General features: G+C 45.8%; 1 protein-coding gene across 1 annotated transcript in view; it reads right to left on the bottom strand.

Annotated features, from left to right (window-relative positions):
* The window catches only part of SCYL1 (SCY1 like pseudokinase 1), a 1,332,837-nt gene that overhangs the window by 509,388 nt on the left and 795,800 nt on the right, over positions 1 to 27,649 (bottom strand). The window contains exon 13 of the mRNA XM_069207794.1: positions 7,718 to 7,906. Coding sequence (XP_069063895.1) covers positions 7,718 to 7,906 — 189 coding nt within the window. The remainder of the gene's footprint in view (positions 1 to 7,717; positions 7,907 to 27,649) is intronic.

Below are 27,649 nucleotides of genomic sequence, written 5' to 3'. Positions count from 1 at the left end.
GGGCAGAAACTCGTCTCTCAGCAGCAGGCTGGCACAGACCAGTCAGTCCTGCACTGAAGGATTGGGTAAAATACAGGGGGCATCTCTAAGATGCCCTCTGTGTGCATTTTTTAATAAATCCAACACTGGCATCAGTGTGGGTTTATTATTCTGAGAAGTTTGATACCAAACTTCCAGGTATTCAGTGTAGCCATTATGGAGCTGTGGAGTTCGTTTTTGACAAACTCCCAGACCATATACTTAATATGGCCACACTGTACTTACAAAGTCTAAGAATGGACTTAGACATTGTAGGGGCATATTGCTCATGCAGCTATGCCCTCACCTGTGGTGTAGTGTACCCTGCCTTAGGGCTGTAAGGCCTGCTAGAGGGGTGACTTACCTATGCCACAGGCAGCATTTTGTGTACATGGCACCCTGAGGGGGATGCCATGTCGACTTTGCCTTTTTCGCCCCACCAACAAACACATCTGCAATGGCAGTGTGCATGTGTTAGGTGAGGAGTTCCTAAGGGTGGCACAACACATGCTGCAGCCCTTAGAGACCTTCCCTGGTTACAAGGCCCTTGGTACCACTGGTACCTTTTACAAGGGACTTATCTGTGTGCCAGGGGTGTGCCAATTATGGAAACAATGGTACATTTTTAGTGGAAGAACACTGGTGATGGGGCTTGGTTAGCAGGGTCCCAGCACACTTCTCAGTCAAGTCAGCATCAATTACAGGAAAAAAGTGTGTGTGGGGGGGGGTAACTGCAACAGGGAGCCATTTTCCTACAAGGTTCCAGTCCGGTCTCACTCACTTGAACATTTGCTAGACAAGCACATGTCTCTGTTTGAGGACAAGTTGGGTACAGTCCAGGACTACGAACACAAGATCATCCTTAAGAAGGATGCTGGCCCGTCATCCACAAAGTGCATAATAGTTCCCTAAGTGTTTGAAGCCAATAGAAACAGCATTTAGACAAGTTTTGTGTAGACAAGGCCATCAAACCTAACTCCTCCTCTCAGTTGGTGTCCCTCATTGTAGTCGCAAAAAAAACAATCAGGGGAGATTAGACTTTACCGTAACTTGAGATTTCTTAGTAAAAACATTCAGGTTGATTGTTTTTCCCTAACCAAAATTAAAGAAATGTTGGCACAGCTTGTTGGGGCAAAGGTATTTTCTTGCAAAGATTTAAGAACTGCTTATCATCAGGTGAGGTTAGCAGAGGATCAAGCCTGCAGCCTTCAACACTCCATTTGAGGCTTTTAGTTTTGTGTGGTTGCTGTTTGGCCTAGCATCAGCAGCATAAGACTTTCAGAAACTAATGTTCAGATTGTTTGGTAACTGCAAAAATGTCTTGGCATATCAAGACAACATACTGTTTTTTTCCAAGGATGTGATTGGTTATGTGAATGTTTTTGAGTGAAGTGCTGAATGTTTTGGAAGTGCACGGATTTACTGTGAGAAAGGAAAAGTGCAAGTTTATGGTTGACAATCTGGATTATCTAGGTACTACATTTCGGGCAATGGCATTGAACCTAAATCAGACTTGATGGATGCCATTAAAAATAGCCCTGAACCAAATGACTAAGGGCAATTGAGATGATTTTGGGGGCTATGTTAGTACTACGCACAGTTTATTAATAGTTATTCTCTTAGGAGATTATTGTGGAAGAGGGAGCAATTTGTTTGGGAAAGTTCAGAGAAAGCTGCTTTTAAGAACTTGAAGACCCTGATTTTGGGTCCTCTGCCTCTACACCCCTTTAAGGATGATGTTCAATTTTTGATCACGGTGAATGCAAGTGGGGTGGGGTTGGGTTTGGTGCTGTGCTCACACCGTTGGGCGAGGGGAAAGAGCACACTATAGCTTTTGCTTTGAGATGCCTACCGAAACTAACATAATTACAGTACGACTGAGAGAGAGGTTTAGCCTGTGTCTGGACCGCCAGACACTTTGAAACCTTTCTGTGGGGTAGGAAATTTGTGCTGGTTACTGACCACAAACCACTTGTTTCTGTTGTCTGAAAATGCCCTTAACAAGGTTAGCCTGAGACTGACTAGACTGTTGTTCAAAACGTATTAGTTCAATTTTGTAGTCAGGCATATCCCGGGTGGGAGGCACTCCAGTGCTGACAACCTCTCCAGATGTCAGATGGTCAACCTGCAGGACGATCATGACAAGGACGTGGAATGTGTGACTGGAGTCCTAGGTGGTATGGTTGTAATGAATGGTGCGTTTAGTTTGCAAGAATGGAAACAATGTTCAGAGTGAGACAAGTGTCAAAGAAGGATTAAGGAATTCATTATCAAGGGTTGGCCTGAGGAGAGGAATGTGAAGGATGTGTTCTGGACATTTCTAAAAGTGCAAGATGATTTGACTATAAAAGGATTATGTGATTTTCAGGGGCAACTTGTTGGTTCCTCCTGTGAATATGAGGGCCATGTTCATTGATTTTGCCCATCAGGGACATGCTGGCATGACTGGTACCAAAAAGAGACTTTGTCTGTATTATTGATGGCCGGGAATGTATATGAAGTAGAAGTATATGTGGGTAGATGTGCTAGTTGTCAAGAAGCTGATAAGTCTGTGTCTGTGCGTAATACTCCCCTTCAGCCAGTGGAGGTTCCTGAGGGCCCTATGGGAGAAACTGGGAAGGGATTTTACTGGACCAATGTACAATTTGGGTCCTTCTAAAAGATTTGCATTGGTAGAGGTTGACTACTACTCCAAGTGGGTTGCTTGCAAATTCTTAAGAGAATCACCCATGTTTGTTGAGCTGGATGTGTTGAGGGATGTGTTTCGTATAGAAGCGGTCCCTAAGGTCCTGGTCACTAACAATGACATCCAGTTCAAATCCCAAGAAATGGAATGCTTCTTAAAATCATTGGGGATTAGACACCTTACCAAGGCTTTGTGTAGCTCACAAGGAAATGGAATGGTGAACAGGGTTAACAGAAAAGTGAAGGAGACTATACAGTTGGCAGTCACTGTAAATCCAGATGTGGAGGAGGCTGTCCAGGAGAGGTTGCGGAGTTATGAAAATACTCTACATTCCTTGATTGGTGTGCTGTCTTTTGTGTTGGTGAAAGGCAGATAAGCAGCCTGCAAAGTGAGTCCCAATTGGGTGTTGGAGCACACACGAAGCAAGGACATACTGCCTGATCTAGGAGAGGTGAGCAAAAGAGTAGAATATGTTCAACTCAAAAGCAAGCAGTATTATGACAAAAACATAAAAGTGAGAGAGATTTGTTTCCAAGTGAGTGATGTGGTCAAAATAAAAAGGAAGGCAGGATTTAGGAAAACAACTCTATGTTTTTTCCAAGACTTAGGTTGTGAAGGTATCCAGTCATACTATTTGTGTGGAGAATGACAAATGGTGGAGCAAGAGAAATGTAGTTTTGATCATCAGGACTGGCAGAAGTGAAAGAGTCAACAGGTGTGAGCATACTCCAGTAAAGTGTTGGTGGTATGGAGAAGGAAACTCTATAATGGCTGCAGAATGTGAGCACATGCAGGGTAGCCAAATGACTACTTTGGGTGCAGGAGATGTGTCCTTGGATCCTCCGGCATGGAGGAGTGAGGATAATGTGTCTGCCAGAAGCTGTTGAAGGAGGCCATCCCCACAGAGATGAATAGAAGACAAATATGTCCTCCTGGGTACCAAAAGGTCTATGTCCTGAAGTAATTTCCTTAATTTGTTGTGGCGTTTTCCCTGTTTTGGGGTTTCCTTTTGGTGCTATTGGAGTGAGGTTGGTGGCATAATTTTGGGGAAACTGATACAGGTTTTATTTTTGGTAAATTGTTGCAGGTTGCATTTTGGAGAAATTGTTGCAGGTTTTATAGGTTGTGGCAGGAGGTACATTTAATGTTGTGAGGCAACTTGTTGGTTTTTCTATTTTTGTAAAGGTAAAGGTGAAGGTGTGGGTTATGTTTGCAAATATAGGTGCTTTGTTCCTTATGGAACTCATTGGAACGTGGCATAGACATCAGATGTGAGGGGGTGTTGTATGGTGTGCTTTTGTCCGGTTTAATAAACCTTTTTAATGATCAACGTCTTGGCTATGTGGCATCTTCGTTCCGTTAGGAGATAGCCCTACAATCGGCCTGCCTTACCTGCAGGATTTCTAGAAATGGCAACACATTCCTACTGCACTAAAACTATGCATTGGCTTCCAGGTCACCAAAGGCTAATTATCAAACCTCTGTCGACTGCTCCTTGGGACATTCATCAACAGCTCCATGACTTCATTACAACCAGATTGAAAGATAAGCAGCTTTCAGACATATGAGGTCTAATAATCTTTTTCTTTTAAACATTTCTAACACCAGAACTGGAAAGATTTGTTACCGCAGTTTTTGGTGGCTGCTGCAAAAATCTGGAGCACACTGTCATTGGACCGTCTTGCAGAATCATTCTTAGTTTGTTTTAGATAACAATTGAAAACCTTATTGTTTCCATATTAGTTCATTCAACCCTTGTTAGGTTTAGCCTGCATAGTGCTTCTAATCCTAAAAAGAGGCTTAAGGGCCACTCATTACTTACCGTGGATTGGGACCCACATCACTCTAGTTTATTTGCTTCTTATTTGTGTGAGTCTCCTCCTCCCCTCCATCTACCTTCTGGGCTTCAATCTGCATCTCTGTCACGAAGCCTGGACCAAAAACGGATTCCTGTGGCCGGTGTCCTACCACAGCAGGCTCCTGCAGACTTTTCTTTTCATACTTACTTTTCGGCATGCACTTTCAGAGTGCATGCTTCTGCCGCCTCTTCTGCCCCCCGCTCCCCTTCTCCCACTCTACGTTGGGTCAACCCTCCCTACTCCCATCAATCCTCCCACATACCAGGCCTTCTCAATAAATCCGATATTTTCTTTTTAACCCACCCACCGTCCATTCTTTTTAAAACATCCCCCGTGCCACCTTATGCTGCGCATTTTTTGTTTTCCCACCCTTTTTGCTCTTGTTGTAGAGCGAGGTTTGGAAAGCAACTTCTTTAAAGGTAGCAGCAGCATGTTGCTAAGCAACCTTTAAAATAGCGTATGGGTACATTGCTGAGTATTTTATTCATGCTGGTTGCAAAGGAAGAGTGGTGAGACACGTGTTTTACATATATATGCATATTAATCGGTTTGGAAAGCACAGAAGATGAGCTCACAATGTATGTGCCTTAGTTTCGGAGATAGACAGGAGTATGCTTATACGCCTACATTTTGGACAGGCAAGCGGAAGATTTGAAAAGTAATATGTGAAGGTGCAAACTCCTAAACTGGGAAACAAGCACATCTTTGCCCTAAACCTTTCAGGGCAGAAATCGGATTTTAAAGCTGCTCAACGCAGCTGCCGGGAAGAAATGTTCAAAGAACTCAGATGAGGTTGCGTAAATCAGGTATTTCTCCGGATGACCAAGCCCAGCAATAAAAGATCAAGAGCCAGACAACAGCTAGAGCTCGTGGGACATACATCGTGTCCAAATAGTGCCTCAGGTGGAAACCTTTGATACTTTGAGGAGAATGCAGGTAGGACCTCCTATATTTTTTGTTGCCGACTGAAGCTTATATTACTTGGTTATGAACAAGCTTGCAACACTCCATTATTTTAATGAAGTCCAGAGGTGTGAGCGAATTTCGATTCCCAGCACGAGCTCCCTGAAAATATCAACTTTGGATTTCGTTTCAAATAAGGTGGGCGATTTACTGTCCTAGGACAAAGTGCACTCTCACTTGGATACAATACATGTTGTATTGACATGATTTCCTGTTGACTCCATGACTTAGATTCTGCAGTTCTTCATGATTGTGCACTGTAAAAGTATCTCAATAAACAGTGCATTGTTTGTGCCTTTATTTTATAAGTGCAAAAGAGCACCAAAAGTTTACTTGACTGGTAAGTCATCTACCCCTTCCCATGGCTGGCAGATTGCGTCGAGGCATGGTTTCACACTTCTGCATTGCAAAATATACTGTACAAGAGACACAGGGCCTGATTCTAACTTTGGAGGACGGTGTTAAACCGTCCCAAAAGTGGCGGATATACCACCTACCGTATTACGAGTCCATTATATCCTATGGAACTCGTAATACGGTAGGTGGTATATCCGCCACTTTTGGGACGGTTTAACACCGTCCTCCAAAGTTAGAATCAGGCCCACACTTTGTTAACTGCATTAAACTACATATTTTATACACAGTTGCATAGCAAGGATGCCATGGGCACTAGTGCAAGCAAGGAAAATGGCTCCTTTGGCCGCTGTTAGGGCAATAAATTGCAGTATTGTCAATATCCAATGGCACTGCACCTGCTGCACCAATGGTAGCTATGCCTCTGATAATAACACTGCACTAGGTACAACGAAAAAATTCCAATTTGTTCTGAACCTGTTTGATGTAACCACATTCTGCTACAGTGTGACTCCCAACAATTTGTGATTACCTGTGATTATATTCTTAAATACTGTGAGACTTCATTACCACTGCTAAGTCACCTTCTTTGTTTGATTTTCACATCCAAACCTCAACAGTTTTGTTTAAAAAAAAATGAAAATAAACAGAAAAGCGTGCTTTCTTATTATGTCTTGGGTAATGAAACGTACTGTCTAGTTTTTTTTCTTGGCATAGTTCAGACTATCAAAAGAATTAAAGTATTGTTTTTTTTTTTTTCTGCAAAAGTTATGGGAAACATGTTTTCAGTGATTTTAAATGTGTTTTTTTTTAACGGTTTTCAAGATAAAGGGAACACTTAGCAAAGCAAGTATGATTTTGCAACAAGAAGCCATAACTTTACATTTTTTAAGGTGTGCCTTTCAAAACAAGGACTCGTTTTGGCTTTGCCATGTTTGTTATTTTATTGGTATTCTAGAATAGCCGATTGCTTATGTGTGACATTCATATGTTTTGCATGCGTTTTACATTCAAACGCCTTGTGAAAGATACTTATAGTGACTCTTTACCAAACGTAGAGAAAAGTAGTGATGCCCATGTAAACAGACCAATATCAAAAAGGATTAAGTATCTATTTTTTAGCCATTTGTCTTTTTTGTTTTTTAAGTAACCAGTAAAGCTGCATTCTAGGATTTGCAGTTATCTTCTTAAAGACTGCTGGAGGATAAAAAGAAAAACGAAAAACAGTAGACTGGTTTGAAACTGGTATCTTTGACAGCAATGTAGAGAGTGGACATGACTCGCATAATCTGCATTTAGTGTTGTGTTCTTAGCGCAAAAATGCCCCCTTGCATCCAAAAATGAAAGAAAGGATGCATTTTGCACTAAGAAATAGTGCTAAAGGGAACAAAATACGAATAGCAGGGCAAACAGCCAATCGCACTTGCTAAACGTGCTGTTTCTGTGGAAGTTTCACCTTAAATTACAGTTAAATATGTTAGTGGGCATAATCACCTAATTATCTGTAATTCTGCATCAAAGAGTAACGCGGAATTACCGAAATTACTCTGGTTCCTCCAACAGACCTCTCACTAGCTGATACACTGCTGTGCTGAAAGTGCCTTGGGCAACGTGAAGGCAGAAAGAAGCTGGTAAATTAGATTAACATTTCATTTCAGTGGTGAGAGGATCTGCACCGAAATGCGTTACTCTAACCTGAGATGCGTGGCACTTGGCAGGGTGTTCTAACGCCTAGAAATTTAGGTGTACGTGTCCACATCAAATACTACAAATAACACTAACTCAACAAATTAATGCAAATCCTCCACTTCCATGTGTCAATGTAACAGACACCTACCTGTAATAGATGTTCCTGAAGCAGCCCCAAGTGCTGTGTCTGTGCCAATGTCTTCAGCCACCTGAATGCCGGTGGCATTTGTCCGTATCAGCTTGGAGGTGAGAGATGAGACCCCCGTCACAGCCCAACCAGCCCAGCTTGCAGCAGCGCCAATAGCATGACTGCTAGACGATGCATGAACATCCTTCTCTGCAAAGAAAAGGCACGAAAAACTTAAACTTCGATACTGCAGTAGTTCTCACAAGAAACAACAGTGAAAAGACCAAGGCACAAGATTATAAAGTTTCCCTTTAATGAATGACGAGCTAAAGACGAAAGCCGAAGCTGTCGCCATGGAGAAGACAGTACCTGTTAGAAAAAGGAATGACAACAAATAAGAATTATGGGCCTAAAGTTTCACGTGGTTTTCCCTGTTCTATGTTTATAGGAAAACGCGTTGATACATAAGATCCCATATACATATAACAGGAATCCGTCAGACATTTTAGCCAGATACAATAACTCCGTAATACTGTAATTTATGAAGTGTCCACATCAAACCCTTAAACGCAGTGGCATTGCCCATATCAAATACCTCAAGCGTCCACCTATATTTAAATCAGTTTGCTTTGCACAGCTCTCTTTCACAATACCTAGCCATTGAACATTCCACCGTTGCCCATCCTTTTGTCACATATTTCCTCCCACTTCCTTCACCTTAACACTTTCAGAGAATCTAGTTAATTTATTATATAACAAGCACTGGACCAGCTAGTAGGTATCGCCTATTCAACAGCTATTAGCTTACCAAAAGTCTTTTAGACAGTGTGACTGCTGTTCAGCATGGCTAAAACTTAGTGGCATACAGGAAAGTGGCTTGAAGTGTCACAGAGTGGAAAGGAGAAAAGTGGAGTAGAGTGTTGTAAAGTGGAGTGGCAGAGAATGTCATGTATTAAAGTGGAATAGTGGGGAGTCACGTAGAGTGGCTTACTCTGGAGTGGTATAGAGTAGAGCAGATTGGTGTAGAGAGCATTGGCTCAAAGTGTTGCAGAGTATAGAGGCGTAGAGTGCAGTGGCACTGAATGTAGCAGCATACAATGCAGCTTTGTAGATTGCAGAGGCATAGAGTAGCACATAATAGAATGTAGTGGCGCAGAGAGGCGTAGACTGGAGTGGCGTAGAGTGGTGCACAGTGGAGAGGCATAGAGCTGAGGGATGCAGAGGGCAGTGGCATATAGTTAAGTGGCAGAGTGCAGGCTAGAGTTGAGTGGCATATAATGCATTGGCATAGAGTCGTGTAGAGTATAGTGTCATAGAGTATAGTGTCATAGAGTGCAGTGGCACTGAGTACAGTGGAGCAGTGCAGAGTAGGGTGCCGAGAAGTTCAGTAGCAGAGAGTGCAGTGTTGCAGAGAAGAGTGTCAGAGTGCAGGGGAGTAAAGTGGTGTAGAGAGCAGTAGTGTAGAGTACAGTGATGAAGAGTAGAGTGCGGTGCTTAAGAGTAGAGTAGTGTAGTCTGCAGTGGCATAGCGTGGAGTGGCGCAGAGTGGCACAGAGTGAAGTGACAGAGTGCATTGCTTCAGAGTAGAGTCAAGTGGCGTATAGTGGAGTGGAGTAGGGTAGTGTGCAGTTGCATAGAGTGTAACAATATAGAGTAAAATGGCATAGAGTGCAGTATTGCAGAGTGGGTTTCAGTACAGTGATGTAGAGTGGAGTTGTGCAGAGTAGATTGGTGTGACCTAGACTGGTGTAGAGTGCAGTGTCAAAGAGTGCAGTGGTGTAGAGTACAGTGGTGAAGAGTGCATTGGCACAGAGTAAAGTGGTACAGCGCAGAGTAAAGAAGCTTAGCATGAAGTGGCGTATAGTGGAGTGGTGCAGTGGAGTGGTGTAAAGTGGAATGGTGCAGAGTAGAGTGCAGTGGTGTGGTGCAGAATAGAGTGAAGTGACGGGGTCCTCATGTTGTGGTAGTACACTGCCATTACAGACACATTTTAAATTCAAATGATATATTTGCAGAGATATACATTTTTACTAATAAAACAGTGCACAGATGGAAATTCAGAAATAACAAAAAATGTGCTTCATTTCTGCATTCATAATTCTGATATATTCTGAAATAATTACACAGTTCATTTTAAATGCTGTTGCGAGCTAGAAAACAGACTTTTTCCTACCCCCAGTATCCAGCAAGAATGTCACATAAATCCTCTCACTTTGAAGTCAGAGACAGAAAATAAACAAGTGCCCTTGGAAGACAGCACCTGCCATTTGACCTCTGTCTTTGAATACACAACAAATGTGATGAGATAAGAACAAGGTTTAAAGGCCTCCTAACAGAAAACAAAGGCAACGGAGGGAAGAGCTAAACTTGGAAAGCCTTAAGCAAATAAAGCCAGCAAACGGAGAGTTACAAACCACAAAGCCAATGGTAATGAACCAGCGGAATGCATTCCCAGGCCAACTTTCTGAAAGTCTCCAAGATGCCTTTAGCAAACCAGACAGCTGCACTGTCTGGTGGGCTGTGACTTAAAAACCAGATGCTTTAACCACACCCAATGCCCAACTCTCATTTCAATCATTTTACGTTTCTTCATCATATCCCCTTCCTTGTCTATGTAAGGAAAATGTTACTTACCCAGTAAGTATCTGTTTGTGGCATTCAGTGCTGTAGATTCACATGCTCAGCCCAATCCTGCCATCTACTGTTGCGCTTGGATGCGTGCAAGTTGATTTTCTTCTAAGAAAGTCTTTTGAGTCACAAGGCATAGTGATTACTCTTGCTAGCAATATGCATGATCATCAATTCCATCATAAGACTGTTTTCCCGCAAGGCAGGTGAGGATTGAATGTGAAGTATAGCGTAGGATAATGTGATGTTCAGGCTAAAATAATTAGGATTAACTTCTAAATGTAACTACAACAACCACAGGTGTCCGAGTAGGAGGGTGGGCACATGTGAATCTACACCACCACATGCATGAACAGATGTTTACTGGGTAAGTAACATTTTTTGTTCGAGGCATGTATGGCTGTAGATACACATGCTTAGCACAGACTGAAAAGCAGTCCTCCATAAGCAGTGGCTAGTCTGTGGGAGTTGCAGTTGGTTGGAATAGAGTGCGCAGAACTGCCTGGTCGACACTGGCTTGTTGACAAGCCAGTACACCTACATAGAAATGTTTTGTAAATGTATGCGGTGTAGACCTAGTAGCTACTTTACATATGTCAGCTATATTTCCTAGGAAAGCAATTTGAGCTCCTTTTTTGTGAGTGGAGTGAGCTCTTGGAGGGGTAGGTAAAGATCTTTTAGATTTGGCATAGCTGGATACATTTGACATTCCAACGTGCAATGCCTGATTTAGAAATGGCTCTTCTTTTGTGTGGGTTAGAGAAAGCAACAAAGAGATGTTATATCTTTCTAAAAGTTTTGGTTCTATCAATATGATGCATGAGCGCTCATTTGACATCTAAGGTGAGTAGAGCCCTGTCTGAGTCAGGTTGCAGAAAGAATACTGGCAATTCAATACATTGATTAAGGTGAAATTGAGATACCACCTTAAGAAGAAATGTAAGACTGGTACGTAATACCATCTTATCTCTATGTAGTTGGAAGAATGGTTCTTCTAAGGTTAAAGCCTCAAGCTCACTGACACATCTGAGGGAAGTGATGCCACTAGGAATGATACTTTCAAGGATAGGAACTGGAAGGAGCAAGAGTGGAGGGGTTCAAATGTAGAGGCCATTAATCTTGTCAATACAATATTAAGATTCTAGGAGGGAGCTTGTGGCACCCAAGGAGGAATGAACCATTTAAGACCTTCCAGGAACGCTTCAACAACTGGGATCCTGAATAACAATGTATATTGTCTGTTTTGCAGACATGTGGCTACTGCTGCTATGTGTAACCTTATAGATGTAAAGGCTAGACCACAGGTGTGTAAGTAAAAAGATAACAAGACAGTGTCCTGAACACTGGGTTGTAAAGGATCAATTTGTTGGGAAAGGCAGTAGTGGACAAATATTTCACTTTGCTGCTCGACAAGCATTATTATTGCACCTGCGTGCTTCTTTAAAAACAAGGTTGTGGTAGGTTTAAATACCCAAATTCTATGACCTCAGGAGCCAGATCGCAAGGGGGCTAGGTGTCTCATTTCTCCATGGTTCTGCGTGAGAAAGTCCTGCCTGTTTGGCAGTATCTTGCAGGGAACTACTGAACGTTCTGGGAGTGTAGTGAACCACGGTTGCTGTGCCCATGTGGGAGCTGTAGTAAGGTAGCCTCTTTCTAGCCTTGTTACCCCCACTTTTGGCCTGTTTGTGAGTGTATGTCAGGGTGTTTTTACTGTCTCACTGTGATCCTGCTAGCCAGGGCCCAGTGCTCATAGTGAAAACCCTATGGTGTCAGTGTGTTTGTTATGTGTCACTGGGATCCTGCTAGCCAGGACCCCAGTGCTCATACGTTTGTGGCCTATATGTGTTCCCTGTGTGGTGCCTAACTGTATCACTGAGGCTCTGCTAACCAGAACCTCAGTGTTTATGCTCTCTCTGCTTTCTAAATTTGTCACTGCAGGCTAGTGACTAAATTTACCAATTCTTATTGGCACACTGGTACACCCATATAATGCCCTTGTATATGGTACTTAGGTACCCAGGGTATTGGGGTTCTAGGAGATCCCTATGGGCTGCAGCATTTCTTTTGCCACCCATTGGGAGCGCAGACAATTCTTACACAGGCCTGCCACTGCAGCCTGCGTGAAATAACGTCCACGTTATTTCACAACCATTTTACACTGCACATAAGTAACTTATAAGTCACCTATATGTCTAACCTTCACCTGGTGAAGGTTGGGTGCCAAGTTACTTAGTGTGTGGGCACCCTGGCACTAGCCAAGGTGCCCCCACATCGTTCAGGGCAAATTCCCCGGACTTTGTGAGTGCGGGGACACCATTACACGCGTGCACTATACATAGGTCACTACCTATGTGTAGCGTCACAATGGTAACTCCAAACATGGCCATGTAACATGTCTAAGATCATGGAATTGTCCATTCTGGTATTGGGGGGACAAATCCATGATCCCCCGGGTCTCTAGCACAGAATCCGGGCGCTGCCAAACTGCCTTTCCGGGGTTTGCACTGTAGCTGCTGCTGCCAACCCCTCAGACAGGATTCTGCCCTCCTGGGGTCCGGCAGCCCTGGCCCAGGAAGGCAGAACAAAGGATTTCCTCTGAGAGAGGGTGTTCCACCCTCTCCCTTTGGAAATAGGTGTGAAGGGCTGGGGAGGAATAGCCTCCCCCAGCCTCTGGAAATGCTCTGATGGGCACAGATGCTGCCCATCTCTGCATAAGCCAGTCTACACCAGTTCAGGGATCCCCCAGCCCTGCTCTGGCGCGAAACTGGACAAAGGAAAGGGGAGTGACCACTCCCCTGACCAGTACCTCCCAGGGGAGGTGCCCAGAGCTTCTCCAGTGTGTCCCAGACCACTGGCATCTTGAAAACAGAGGTGTTGGGGGCACACTGGACTGCTCTGAGTGGCCAGTGCCAGCAGGTGACGTCAGATACCCCCTCTGTTAGGCTCTTACCTTTCTTGGTAGCCAATCCTCCTTTCTAGGTAGCCAAACCTCCTTTCCTGGCTATTTAGGGTCTCTGCTTTGGGGAATTCTTCAGATAACCAACGCAAGAGCTCACCAGCATTCCTCTGCATCTCCCTCTTCGCCTTCTACCAAGGATCGACCGCTGACTGCTCCAGGACGCATGCAAAACCGCAACAAAGTAGCAAGACGACTACCAGCAACCCTGTAGCGCCTAATCCTGCCGGCTTTCTCAACTGTTTCCAGGGGGTGCATGCTCTGGGGGTAGCCTGCCTTCACCCTGCACCAGAAGCTCCGAAGAAATCTCCAGTGGGTCAACAAAATCTTCCCCCTGCTAATGCAGGCACCAAAAGACTGCATCACTGGTCCTCTGGGTCCCCTCTCATCCTGACGAGCGTGGTCCCTGGAACACAGCAACTCTGTCAAAGTGACTCCCCCAGTCCAGTGACTCTTCAGTCCAAGTTTGGTGGAGGTAAGTCCTTGCCTCCCTACGCTAGACTGCAAAGCTGTGTACTGCGTGATTTGCAGCTGCACCGGCTCCTGTGCACTCTTCCAGGATTTCCTTCGTGCGCAGCCTAGCCTGGGTCCCCGGCACTCCGTCCTGCAGTGCACAACCCTCTGAGTTGGCCTCCAACGTCGTGGGACCCTCTTTTGTAACTTCACGTGGACTCCGGTTCACTAATCTTCTAAGTGCCTGTTGGGGTACTTCTGCGGGTGCTGCCTGCTTCTGTGAGGGCTCTCTAAGTTGCTGAGCGCCCCCTCTGTCTCCTCCTCCAAAAGGCGACATCCTAGTCCTTCCTGGTCCTCAGCAGCACCCAAAAACCTTTACCGCAACCCTTGCAGCTAGCAAGGCTTGTTTGCGGAATTTCTGCGTGGGAACACCTCTGCAAGCTTCATCGCGACGTGGGACATCTTTCCTCCAAATTCTCGTGTGCCCCCCCCCCCCCCCCCCCCCGGACACTGTAGCGACTATTGGACTTGGTCCACTTGCCCTGCAGGTCCTCAGGTCCGGAAATCCGTTGTCAGTGCACTGCTGGTGTTTGTTGTTCTTGTAGAATCCCCCTATCACGACTATTGTGCTCTCTTGGGGTTGTAGGTGTACTTTACTCCTACTTTTCAGGGTCTTGGGGTGGGGTATCTTGGACACCCTGACTGTTTTCTTACAGTCCCAGAGACCCTCTACAAGCTCACATAGGTCTGGGGTCCATTTGTGATTCGCATTCCACTTTTGGAGTATATGGTTTGTGTTGCCCCTATACCTATGCTTGCCTATTGCAACCTATTGGAATTCTACACTGTTTGCATTACTTTTCTGACTCTTACCTATTTTTGGTTTGTGTACATATAACTTGTGTATATTACTTACCTTCTTACTGCGGGTACTTACAGATACGTTTGGCATATTGTCATAAAAATAAAGTACCTTTATTTTTTAGTAACTCTGTGTATTGTGTTTTCTTATGATATTGTGCATATGATATAAATGGTATAGTAGGAGCTTTGCATGTCTCCTAGTTCAGCCTAAGCTGCTTTGCCATAACTACCTTCTATCAGCCTAAGCTGCTAGAAACACCTCTATTCTACTAATAAGGGATAACTGGACCTGGCACAAGGTGTAAGTACCTTTGGTACCCACTACAAGCCAGGCCAGCCTCCTACAGGAGCCATCAGAATGAGGTTGAGAGATGTCTGCCGAAGTTTGAGAACCACAATCGGAAGCAGTGTGAGAGGTGGAAAAGTTTAAGCAAATATCCCTGACCAACTCATCCATAGTGCTTTGCCCTTGGACTGTAGGTGTGGAGTTTGAGCATTTTGCATTTTCTGCTGTGGCAAAGATGTCTAATTTGTGGGTGACCCCCAATGTCAGAAGCATGGGAGGAGGACTTGTGGGTGGAGTTCCCACTTGTGGACTTGTTGGCGGCTCCTGCTAAGGAGATCTGCAAAGTTGTTGTCTCTCCCGGAAGGTCCTCCGCTAACAGATGAATGTTGTTTCAGAGAGCACACTTTAAGATGTTCTCGGCTTGATGAGATAGCTGAGGGGATCTGGTGCCCCCCTATTTTTGGATATAATACATGGCAATCATGTTGTCTCTTTTGATCAGAACTACCTTGCCAAACAGGTGAGGAAGGAAGGCTTTGAGCACTAGGTGAACAGCTAGCTACTCTAGGAGACTGATATGGAGATGTCTCTGGCCGAGTTTCCAGCATCCCTGGACTGTGAGATCTTGTGAATGCAGTCTCCTACTCATAAAGGGGTCCGTTGGTATGGTTCTCTGCAGAATTGGGCCTAGGAACGGCAATCCTTACAGGCGATTGTTGGTGATTTACCACTGCAGAGAGTGTTAAGTTTGACGGCCTACCCACCCTAGATCTTCCAAATGACCCTCCAATTTAGTCCATTGATGCACAAAGCACTCCTGCAATGGACGCATGTTGAGTCAGGCGTGGGTTACTATAGCAGTGCATGAAGCCATCATACTGAGAAGACGCATGACTGTCCTTATGGTTGCCTGCTGGAGAGGCTGGAACTGTGGAATTCTATATGGGCTTATATTCCTTATGGGCTTATATAGCGCACTGCTACCAGACAGCATCCCAGAGCATTAATTGCACCCCAGAGTAAAAAGGGGGAAATTATGGCGATTCATTTTGGAAGATCCAGGTCTTTAAAGCTTTTTGAAAGGGGAGTTCCTTCTCAAGAGAGCAGAGGGAAAAAGCAAGATGTTCCATAATTTTGCGGCAATATAGGAAGAAGACCGCCCTCCATATTTCATTCTCCCGACAGCAGGGGTCTTTGCAAAAAAAGGCTTCAGACTAACACAACAGTCTCCCAGAGGCATAGAAAGATGTCAAGGGGCAAGAAATCAGAGGCCATTTGACCCGTAAGGCCCTTTGGGCAATACACAGTGACTTAAATTTAACCCTCTCTGCTATGGGTAGCCGGTGCAGATGACATTTGGCCTGGTGAGCCGAATGATGTCCCGGGATGTTGTACAAAATCCATGCTGCAGAATTCTGGACTACCTGAAGTTTCTTTAAAGTGGCTTTCGGAGCAACCAGATAATAGTGAATTGCCGTAGTTCAGGAATGACAAAATTAGACCCTGGACCACCAGCCTCTTTGAGGTAAAGGGAAGAAGAAGCAGAATCTTACGCAGCATCCTCAAAATTCCATGGCAGATGGCAGCTAATTTTACAACTTGGGAGTCAAATGTTAAAAATGAATCTCGCCACAGTCCAAGACTTTTTATGGCTGCTTTAGCAACAAGAAAGGGACCTAGACATCTAGGCCAACAGATGTCAAATGCAGTGCTCATGTTGTTCCCCAGGATCATCAGCTCTGTTTTCTCTGCATTCAATTTAAGGAAAGAGCTTTCCATCCATTTAGCAACTGGCTCAAGGCATGGGCCCAAAGTGAGGGATCCTGAGTCTTGATTCTGGGTCAGTGAGAATACCAGTTGCATGTCGCCTGGATATGAAATTGAGATCCCAAAAGAGAGGACAATGTCAGCCAGCAGATTCATATATAGGTTAAATAAGACAGGCATGAGGAGCCTTGGGGTACACCACATTTGAGAGGAAAGACATCAGAAGCACAATCCCCCTCAAAAATCTGTAAAGTCCTGTATTTCAGAAAGGACTTCAGGCACGGTAGAGTGATACCTGTGACTCCTGTATTCGAACTGATTTTCTCCTCAAAATATGCCACCTGGTCGTTTTTTATATTTTTAGCCTTGTATGCTCCAATGATGTTGCAATAATTCTGCTTAGATAGCTATCCACAGTCTCTCCTCCAAATCCTCTCAGCTCTTTTACATTTTTGTTTGAATGTTCAAAGGGCAGAGGGCAGATTTGCCTGGGTGTATCTAGTTTAAGTCTTTTTCGGGAGTACGAAATCAAGCGTAGGCTCCAGACAATCAGCAAGCTTACCATTTGCTAAAGCCGGATCAGACCCTAGTAGAGGTCCAGAAGTGCATGTCTCCAGGCGTCAGTAGGTAATTTGGACCAAATTCAGCTTGTTTTGCAAGCTGGGTTGGCATTGGCAGATGAGTGTCCCAGGTTCAGCATCAATGGAATCAGGAGGTGATCCAACCAGGTAATAGGGAGAGCTTCAAGGGCCTGTGACATATTGTCCGTAGAAAAAAATGGATCAAGTCGATGGCCCTTCTCATGAGTGGGTCCAGATACCCTTTGTGACCTTTGCTTCACTTCCAAATTCTGAATGAGACCTGTGACCTGAGCATTAGCTAGGTCTTCAAGATGGAAATTCAGATCTCCTAGAATACCTAAATTGGCTCTAGTGCTGGCCACATGTCTTACTACTTCTGGCAGGGAGAGAAGAAAGTTCCAACTTCGAGACCAGGGGGGGGGGGGGGGGTGTCTAGGTAAAAGAACCCCAGAGAAAGTGGTTGTAGGGGAGAAATGTATTGCAAAAGTCTGTGATGTGCATTAGTGCAGCTGAATTCCTCCTTGAGAATGACTGCTAGCCCTCCTCCCTTTTTGTTCCTATGGTCTTTGCGTATGATGTAATATCCTGGGGGTAAAGCCTGAACAAAGTCAGGCCCGACTCACCATGGAGCTATGCTTCCACAAGGAAAAGAGCGTCAGGTTTCTTGTCTTCCATCAAGGCACAGGTATCTAGCTTGAGTGCCAGGAAAGATCTACAGTTAATTAGGAACATGCACCGGCTGATTTTAGCTTAAGTGTGTTCCTTAATAACCTGTGTCTCCAGAAAGGAGAGGGGGCAGATCGTGCAAAAATTTTCTTCAGTAAGAACATTATTAGAGTGAAGACAGTTCTCCTCAGGATTTCCTCGCAATGCCATTATTTGCGGAGGGGGGTTGGGGTATACTGTCTTACTTACTGTGAGGGTAGCAGGATTCCTGGCCCTTAGCCCCGTTCGGGCGCAGACGGGCTACCCTTTGGCGCGTCCACGTACTGCCCGTCATTTTATCGAGCAAGCAAAGGCTGAAGCGCTAACCAAAATGGCGTCTAACAGCAGCCCCAAAGTGCAAATGCAATTGAAATTAAAATATTGTTAAAACACAGTAGTTTTATCCTTACACAGCCTTAAAAACACCAAATAGATCTGCCCAAGGTTAAAAGAGAAGACTTCCTCTCTGTGTGGGACGCTAAGTGAGCAACCGCGCACTGTCTGTCATTTTAAGGAGCAAGCAAAGGGTGGAGGCTAACAAAAATGGCGTCTTGCAGCAGCCCCAAAGTGCAAATGGAATTTGTATTAAAATACTGTTAAAACACAGTACTTTAGCAGCAGTTTTATGCTTACACAGCCTTAAAGCAATGAGTGCTGCCCAGATTCGATCTTTTCAGGAATGAATGCCTAGAAAGATTGAATCGGGCGGCACTGGGGTAAGCTATACCCTGTTACGAATCCAGGATGGCTTCTAGGTAGGGTTGAATTTGAAGGGGTTGGAGGTGGGATTTGACTGCATGGATGGTAAAGCCTAATTGACAAAGTAGATTTACAGCGGGTTGAGTGTGTTGAAGACAGAGTTGGTGAGTTGCGATTTTGATGAGCCAGTCATCTACATATGTAAAGTGTGTATGTTTTGCCTGTGCAGCTGACCTGCTACTACCGCAAGACACTTGGTGAAAACCCTGGGGGAAGTTGTGACCCCCAAAGGGAAGCATCTTGATTTGGAAATGCTGATTGTTTACTATGAACCTGGGGTATCAGCGATGTGCTAGATAAATAGGAATGTGGATATAGACGTCTATCAGATCGAGTGCTGCCATGAAGTCGCCTTGTTGTAGTAACGAAATGGCACCTTGGGGAGTGACCATGTGAAAGTGCTCTGAAAGGAAGTATTGGTTTAGAGGTCTGCGGTCCAAGATTGGCCTTAAGGACCCATCCTTTTTGGGTATAAGGAAGTACAGTGAATGAACTCCTGTGCCTTGTTGGTGTATAGGCACTGGTTCTATGGCACCTGTTTTGAGAAATGCCTAAAGGTCCTCTTTGAGCAACTATTGATGTTCAATTCGAAGTCTGTGTTTGCGAGGTGGGATGTTTGGAGGTATGGAAATAAGCTTCAGACAATACCCATGTCCGGTAATATCCAATACCCACTGGTCGAAGGTGATGTTCTGCCATGTAGGAAAGCACCTTTGTAGTCGACTCCCTACAGGTGTTGTGTGATCTGGGGAATGGTTGATAAGTCAGGGTTTGGTGGAGATGATAGAGGGCTTTTCTTTTACTTCTTTAATTGTTGCCCCTATAGGAGCCCCTGTAGTATCCCTTGGGCAAGGTTCTGTGTGGCTGGAGGTGGATTTTACTGCTGCACGATAGGGGGAGTGGCGAAAGGTGCAGCATAGCAAAGATGTTTGCAACGCACCCAAAGCTTTGGCCACTTAATTAACCCTTTTAATTTTCTCTAGTAGAGTGTCTACTTGAAGTTCAAAGAGGTGTACACCATCAAAAGGAAATGTGGGGATGATTTGTTGCATTGTTTAATTCAAGCCTGAAACCCTGAGGCAGCTTGAATTAATGCCTCTTCCTGCAGAGTGGGCTACATCAAGGGCACAGTGAAAGCATGTTTTGGCAAATAGTTCACCCTCCAAGGTGATCTCATATGCACTTTTCTTATGTTCCTCAGGGAGGTGTTGGCGGATCCCTTCCATCTTGTCCCAATGAACTCTCGGAATGGGAGAGGAGACCAAAGGAGTTGGAAATTCTCCATTGGTTGGCACTGAGTAGCCACCATCTTCATCACAGCATCTATCTTTTCACTTTCTTTGTCTTGTGGAGCTGCCTCACCAGATGCCTGCCAGCTTACTCTTTTCTTCTCATTGGCAACAACCAGAGAGTCAGAAGGGAGATGGCCACTAATGTATGTAAGGTCAGTTGGGGAAGGTTTATACTTCTTATTGACCCTTAGAGTAATGACATGTGCCTTAACTTGTTTTTTGAAGATGTTAGGTGTGTGTCTAAGCATGCCTTTTAGCATCAGCAGATTCCATTCCGTTGGCTAGAGGGTCTTGAATAAAAAGTTATCATCTAGTTGTTTTCTATGGAGCTGAACCTTATGGTATGCAGCCGTGCTACCTATGATGTTATGGTATGTAGTAGTGTCGTATGGGGGAGACAAGTTTGCTGGGCAAAGACCAGGGTCTGTGTCAGTAGGTGGGTCTATGTCATAAGTGCCCCACGGGTCATCTTGTGGTGGAATGGAGTACTGGTCTCCATCAGCCCCCTACCAACCCAAAAAAAGAATGAATAGACCCCTCAGGGTAATATGTTCCTGGTGCAGGGGGCTAAGATGATGCAACAGATGGTGGTATTGGGATGGTATGCACAGGGGGCTAGTTGCCTTGTCTGCCTTTTTTCTGTGCTTTGGTGGAACAGGTGTGTCCCAGTCTTCCTCAAAAGTAACTTATCTTTTTGCTGGTTGTACAGCAGTCTGTGGAGGTCTTGCCATGACCATTGCCTCGATACGACCAGTGTCCACGTGAATAACCAGGCTTTTTTGGCATAAGTCAATGTCCTCCTGCATCCATTCGAGCACTGGTTCTCCAGTTTTTAGTTCGACTATGTGCTTGGCGAAGTAGTATGATTTTAGGTATGACACTTTTCGATGCAGAGGCTTTTGATGACAAGCCTTTCGATGCTGAGGGTTACGATGCCAAGGGTCTTGGGTCTGTGGTATATTTCGGCACCGAGTTAGAGTGGTATTTCAGGGCCAACCCTCTCGAGTTCGATGTTTGGCTCGACTCCAATGGCAAGGGATTCGGTTCAAGAGCATTTTTTTCCCCTCCGATACAGCTGCTCGGTGCTGACCATTGCCTGAGGCCACTGTTGTCCCAAGTGAAGATTTTTGGGACTGGGTTTTAGAGTTGAGGCCGAGATGGAGGGAGTAATGTACTTGCACGTTGTCCTGGCATGCGGTCCTGCATCTCCAGCTCAGAGCCCAAACTATATTCGGGTGAAAAAGAGCCGTTGTCTGCTGCAGACACCTAAGCATGGGCCTCCTCTTAAGGGTCTTCAGATCCGATGGGGTCCAGTGTATCCTCGGCGCTGCAGCAGGACATCTCGAGACGTTGAGCTCGTCGATCCTGGAGCATCTTCACAGACTAAAAGGACTGGTAGGCCTCGCAGATGGCTTCCTGGTGGTCCAGAAAGAGGCATAAGTTACACACCTGATGGAGATTGGTGCGTGGATACTTGGTGTGGCATCAGGGGCAGAAGCAGAAGGGCGTTCATTCCATCACTAGGGAGAAATGTTGCTTGAGGGAAGGTGGAACACAAAGTGCGCCCCAAAATGAGAAGGCCCATGGGGGGCCACATCGACTGGAGCTCTTAGGACAAAGTCGATGTTGATGCACACACGAGTGAGTGTGAATTATACTGCAATAATAAACAACACTGACAGTAAAGTTCGGGGAGGGAAAAGACAACAGTATCGAACTGGAGCAGAGGAGCAAACGTCCGAAGAAGGAAGGAAACAATCTAACAATGAAATCTATGATCAGGCTCATTACTAGCAATAGGAGGAGTTACTGTAGCTCATGACTCAAAATACGTTCTTGGAAGAAAAACAACTTTCCCACATCCGAGCCCAACACCAGAGGTTGGGATTATGCTAAGCATGTGTATCTACAGCCACACATGCCTCAAACATGAATGTTTCTCGTCTAGCCCACAACTGTTCCAAACCCTCATTGTCTCATTCAAATGAAGCACCTCTTCTCATTCCTTTGAATGGATTTATCCCCACAGACTCATTAAGTGTCGTCCTCTATGACGTGATAACTAATTTTATTGCATTCACTAAGTTCACACACCTATTAACTAGGCGTTGTATGCTTTCATCTATGACTGTCCGTTAGCTTGTGGATAATAAAGCAACATCTTATGATGCATGATGGCATTGTTATTATATTTTGGAAAATAAACTGTATCACATTATCTTTTATTTTTACCTGTAAACCCTCCTTTAGCAAACACCTCTTCAAAAACGTTTATCACTATAATAGCAGTAGATTCTTCTACAAACGTTACCTCATCCTACCATATAAAAATAAAAATCTATGGGCAGGTAAACATGTAATCAAGCATATGAGAAACCTCAAGAGTTAGCCAGAAGGGGGCGTGGCTAGCCAGCGCCAAAGATGGCCACACACTGGTGACTCTGGAGCTATCGCAAAACCAAATCCCCAGACATCCACCATAAATCCTACAATGGGGGAGTGAAAATCGACTACGATACGCAAGACTGACCCACAGATTAACAGCGGAACGTCTGGCGCCCAAGAAGCGGTGACAACCAAAGCAACGAAGCAACGTGGCCAACTAGTTCCTGGTAGATCCTGGCTCTGGAGCCCGCAAAATCCGAACTGCTGCCTGGTGGCCGAGAGGTGAGGAGGTGTTGCACGGCCTGGGGGCCTGCTGGCAACAGAAATGGACCTGGGGATCGGTGGTGCCGCACGGGGCTGTGGTCGCACCCACTATCCCTTTAAAGAGAGAGGAGTTGTGGGGCCGAGGGAAGGTGCAAAACGCACCACGGGTGACTCCGGGAAGACAGACGTGAACTGGGAGAAGCCGGGAACATAACGGGACAGCAGGGGCGGCAGGTGAAAGGCAGCGCCAGCAATGAAAAAGACTTCCATAAGAGCCGAGAGAAGGCGCCCCCAAGATCTGGGAGAAGCCCAGGCCCCCCACCAGTGCAGGGAATGCCACAGGATGTCAAAACTGAGGCCAGTGAGCGCTGGGGGTAAATAAAATTAGTGGTGGCAGGGTGAATACAAGTGAAACAGACCCCAGAGCCTAGCACTGTGGGAAAGTTGTAACAGCCTACAGAAGAGAAGGCTATGGTGAAAAATTGATAGCATTGCCAAATACACAGTTTCACTAATGGCAGCATCGGGCCCACCTGAACCTGGAATTGCTCATCCAGACCCTCAACAGAGCCCACACTACAAGACATTATGACTACAATTTAAAGAGTCAAGGACACTTTGGAGCCAAAGGTTGACAAGGTAACGCTTGAAGTGAATCTCATAAGGGCAGACCTCCGAAAAGTTACAGAGAAATTGACAGTGGCTGAAACGCACGTCTCGGGCCTGAAGTCTGTCACTAAACATCTGGAGGAATAAGTACAGGGCCTCACGAAAAAAACTATGGCCATCACTGGTCGCCTCGAAGATCATGAGTGCAGACCATTACGGAAGAAAAGATATGGCTCTTCACCACCCCAGAAGAAGCGTGGGACTGGCTTGAGGACTGGCGGGTACAGAAGAAGAAATAAGGGAGCCACAGGCCACTGCCAGATCCTCAGCCAGGTTGAAGTAGTGGGAGGCCGTCCAGCAAGAGCAGCCAATCAAGGAGCACATACACTTTACCAGAGACACAGGATCGTTTAAAGTCCAGCACTGGTCCACAGAAAGTATGAACAAGAAGACCTCGGAAAGAAGAGGGAAAGAGAGTCAACAGTCTTATCTGTACACCATGCCACAAATTTGTTCCAACAACAGGTGTGTACTGTTTTGGTGGACGGACGCCTGGCTACCAAGATAACATTACAGACTTCGGCGGAAGGTCAAAAGCTGTCAATTACCACCCCCTCAATCTCCACACAAGAAGGCGGAGACTGGACAGGTTCAGGAGGAGAACCCACCCCTGCTGCTGCTACAAAAGATCCTCCCAAAGAGGCAGTCTGATCAGAGGATCGATGACCATGCTTCACAAACCGCTCAGGATACCAGACTCTTCATGCCCATTCGAGAGCCACCAGGATTACTTGGGCCCAGTCACTCTTGATCTTCTTGAGAACTCTGGCAGGAGTGGTATGGGCGGAAAAGCATACAGGAGGCCTGAGCTTTACTTGCGATGAAAAACCCCGCCGAGTGAGTGCTGCCTTGAAAACCCTAATGCACAAAACTGCTGACCTTGCACGTTCTATGCAGAGGCGAACAGCTCTAACCAAGGCTCTCCCCACTGCTTAAAGAGAGCTTCTACCACCTCCAGATGGAGGCACCATTTGTAATCGACCAGGCATTGTCTGCTGGGTCCGTCGGCTCTGGTGTTCAGAGAGGCCGCCAGATGTTGAACCACAAGGGAAATGCCCTGATGTTCCAGCCATATCCAGAGTACACAATCTCTTGACAAAGGGTCCACAACCCCACACCTCCTTGCTTGTTGCAGTACTACATGGCGGGGGTGTTGTCCGCGAACACCTGCACTAATTTCCCTTTGAGAGAGTGAAGAAATGCTTTCAATGCCAGCCTGATCACCCTGAGTTCCAAAAGGTTGTTATGGTGCCCAGACTCCGCCTGAGACCAGATGCCTCTGATCTCCGTCTCTCCAAGGTAATTGCCGCATCCCAGGAGTGATGCATCTGTCACTACTGTCAGATCTAGTTAGGGGAGGGAGAGTGGTATGCCTCTGACCCAATCGCGGTTCATTAGCCACCATTGCAGATCTTGCACAGACCCCTCTGAGATCTGGACCCTGTTGAAGAGATTACCCCAATGCTGAGCCCACTGGAACTTCAAGTCCTACTCCAGAGCCTGCATATTCCTTCTGGCATATGTCACCAGAAGGATGAGGATGCAGGAGGCCATGAGGCCCAGAAACCTCAGTCGTTTTCATAGAAACCCAGGACAGAGGCTGAAACATCGATTTCGTAGCCTGAATATCCTGGACTTGCTGCTCAGGACGATAGACTCAGAACTGCACTGTGTTCAAGACAGCTCCGATGAAAGGGAGCGTCTGAGAGGGAGTGGGTTGATAGTGAACCTCAGCAAATACAGGAGTTCCGCCGCAGTCTGGAGGTGGGAGACAACAGCCTGGGGCGAGCCCACCTTCAACAGCCTTTCATTGAGACAGGGGAAGACTGAGATCCCTCATCTGCGCAGATGAGCTGCGACCACCGTCACCACCTTGGTGAACACTCAAGGGGTGCTGGTGTTGTGGCTTCATTTTACACTCTGCTTGAGCACACTTATTTTAGCTTAGCTTCGGCCTGCGGTCCGTTGCCATTCACCTACATATGCGTTCGGATTTCATTTATTCAGTTTTATAAATTTTTTGTTAGCCTGCTTTTCAGCGGGGATACTTTATTTTCTACTTAGCTGTGACTGTGATTCTGCAAAAGCATTGTTATTATTGAACACGTTACTTACCTTCAGTAACGCATTATCTGGTAGAGACTCTATCTAGCTGCAGATTCCTTACCTTTGAATTCCCTGGCGTCAGCTTCAAATCTGGAATCTTTTTGCTGAGCAATACTCTGCGCACGCTGTCGGTAGCGCCATTCGGATCCATGTGCGTTGTCCAGCTCCGCATGGCTTTGTCAGCATCGTTGGAGCAGTCTGTGACGTTACAGTCACCTATAAAGGCACCACCCCAGAGCACGTACATCAGTTCTTTTAACCACAACTCTTCCACGCCAGAAGCGCAGAGTCATGGATAGCACCAATGTTTGTCTGTGCAAAACTAGGGCCCAGAAAAGGGTAAGCACCTAACCCTACTAGACATATCCGCAGAGCATGGGCCGGTGTAAGGAATCTGCAACTAGATAGAGTCTCTATTAGATAATGCATTACCGAAGGTAAGTAACTTGTTCATCTGATAGAGAATTCTAGCTGCAGATTCCTTACCTTTGAATAGATACCTAAGCCATAACCTCCTGGTGGTAGGCTGCGGATACTACTCCTTACACTAAAAAGTCCTGTAGAACTGAACATGCAAAATGCCCTTCACTTCGTACCTGACTGTCCAGGCAGTAATGTTTTGCAAATGTGTGCAAAGACACCCACGTTGCCGCCAGACAGATCTCCAGGACTGGTATGCCTTGAGCTAGTGCAGTGGTAACAGCTTTGCCCCTGGCAGAATGACCTTGCAAGCCCTCAGGAGGCTGCTTCCTGGTCACTGCATAGCATATCTTGATGCAGAGAACGACCCAGCGCAAAATGGTTCACTTCTGCACTGCCCAAACCTTCTTTACTCCAACGTACCCCACAAAGAGTTGGTCATCCAACTGGAATTCTTTTGTGCGGTCAAGGTAGAATGACAACACTCTTTTTGGGTCCAGTCGATGGAGTCGATCCCCTTCTTTAGAGGGATGCTGTGAAGCAAAGAAGGTGGGCAGGGTGATGTTCTGGCCCAGATGAAATGGGGTCACGACCTTGGGGAGGAAAGAGGCATAAGTTCTGAGAACCACCTTGTCTGGATAGATAGTGAGATATGGTGGCTTTGATGACGGAACTTGCATCTCACTCACCCTCCTGGCAGATGTTATTGTCACTAAGAAGGCTGTCTTGATGGTGAGCAGCCAGAGGGGACAGTTATGCAAAGGCTCGAAAGGAGCACACATAAGAAATGTGAGGTTAAGATTTAAGTCCCATTGAGGCATAATAAAGGGCGCAGGGGGAAACATATGTACAAGCCCTTTGAGGAATCTATGTACAATGGGAGATTTGAAAAGAGAAGCCTGATCAGGCAGATGAAGAAATGCTGATAAGGCAGAAAGATAGTCCTTGAGAGTCACCAAGGCACAGCCCTGCTGGGCTACAGAAGGAATACAAAGAAGAATGTCAGAAAGAGAAGCAGAAAGAGGGTCAATAGACTTTTTTGTACAATAATACACAAAGCGTTTCCAACGGCAGGCGTATGCTGTTTTAGTGGAGGGACGCCTGGCTGCCAAAATAACTGCCACCGCTCAATCTCCACGCATGAAAGCACAGAGTTGACAGGTTCGGGTGGAGAACCTTCCCCTGCTGTTGCGACAGAAGATCCTCTCGAAGTAGCACCCTGATCAGAGGACTGATGCTCATTTTGAGTAGCTCGTGATACCAGACTCTGTGCCCAATCCGGAGCCACTAGGATTACTTGGGCCCGGTCGTTCTTAATCTTCTTGAGAACTCTGGGCAGAAGTGGTATAGGCGGAAAAGCGTATAAGAGGCCTGAATTCCACACACGACGAAAAGCGTCGCAGAGCGACTGCCGCATTGGAAACTCCAACGTGCAATACTGCCGACATTGCGTGTTCTCTGCAGAGGCGAACAGATCTAGCCAAGGCTCTCCCCACTGCTGAAAAAGTCCTTGCGCCACCTCTGGCTGGAAATACCATTCATGATCCGCTAGGCATCGACGGCTGAGTTTGTCCGCCCTGTCGTTCAGAGAACCTACCAGGTGTTGAACCACCAGGGATATGCCCTGCTGTTCCAGCCATGTGAAGAGACGCAGAGCCTCTTGACAAAGGGTCCATGACCCCACATCGCCCTGCTTGTTGCAGTACCACATTGCAGTGGTGTTGTCCGTGAACACATGCAAACCTTCCCTTTCACAACAAGAAGAAATGCTTTCAATGCTAGCAGAATCGCCAGAAGCTCCAATAAGTTGATATGGAG

Source organism: Pleurodeles waltl, chromosome 9, assembly GCF_031143425.1.
Source record: "Pleurodeles waltl isolate 20211129_DDA chromosome 9, aPleWal1.hap1.20221129, whole genome shotgun sequence".
NCBI lineage: Eukaryota > Metazoa > Chordata > Amphibia > Caudata > Salamandridae > Pleurodeles > Pleurodeles waltl.
This window is presented reverse-complemented; position numbering and strand designations above follow the sequence as displayed.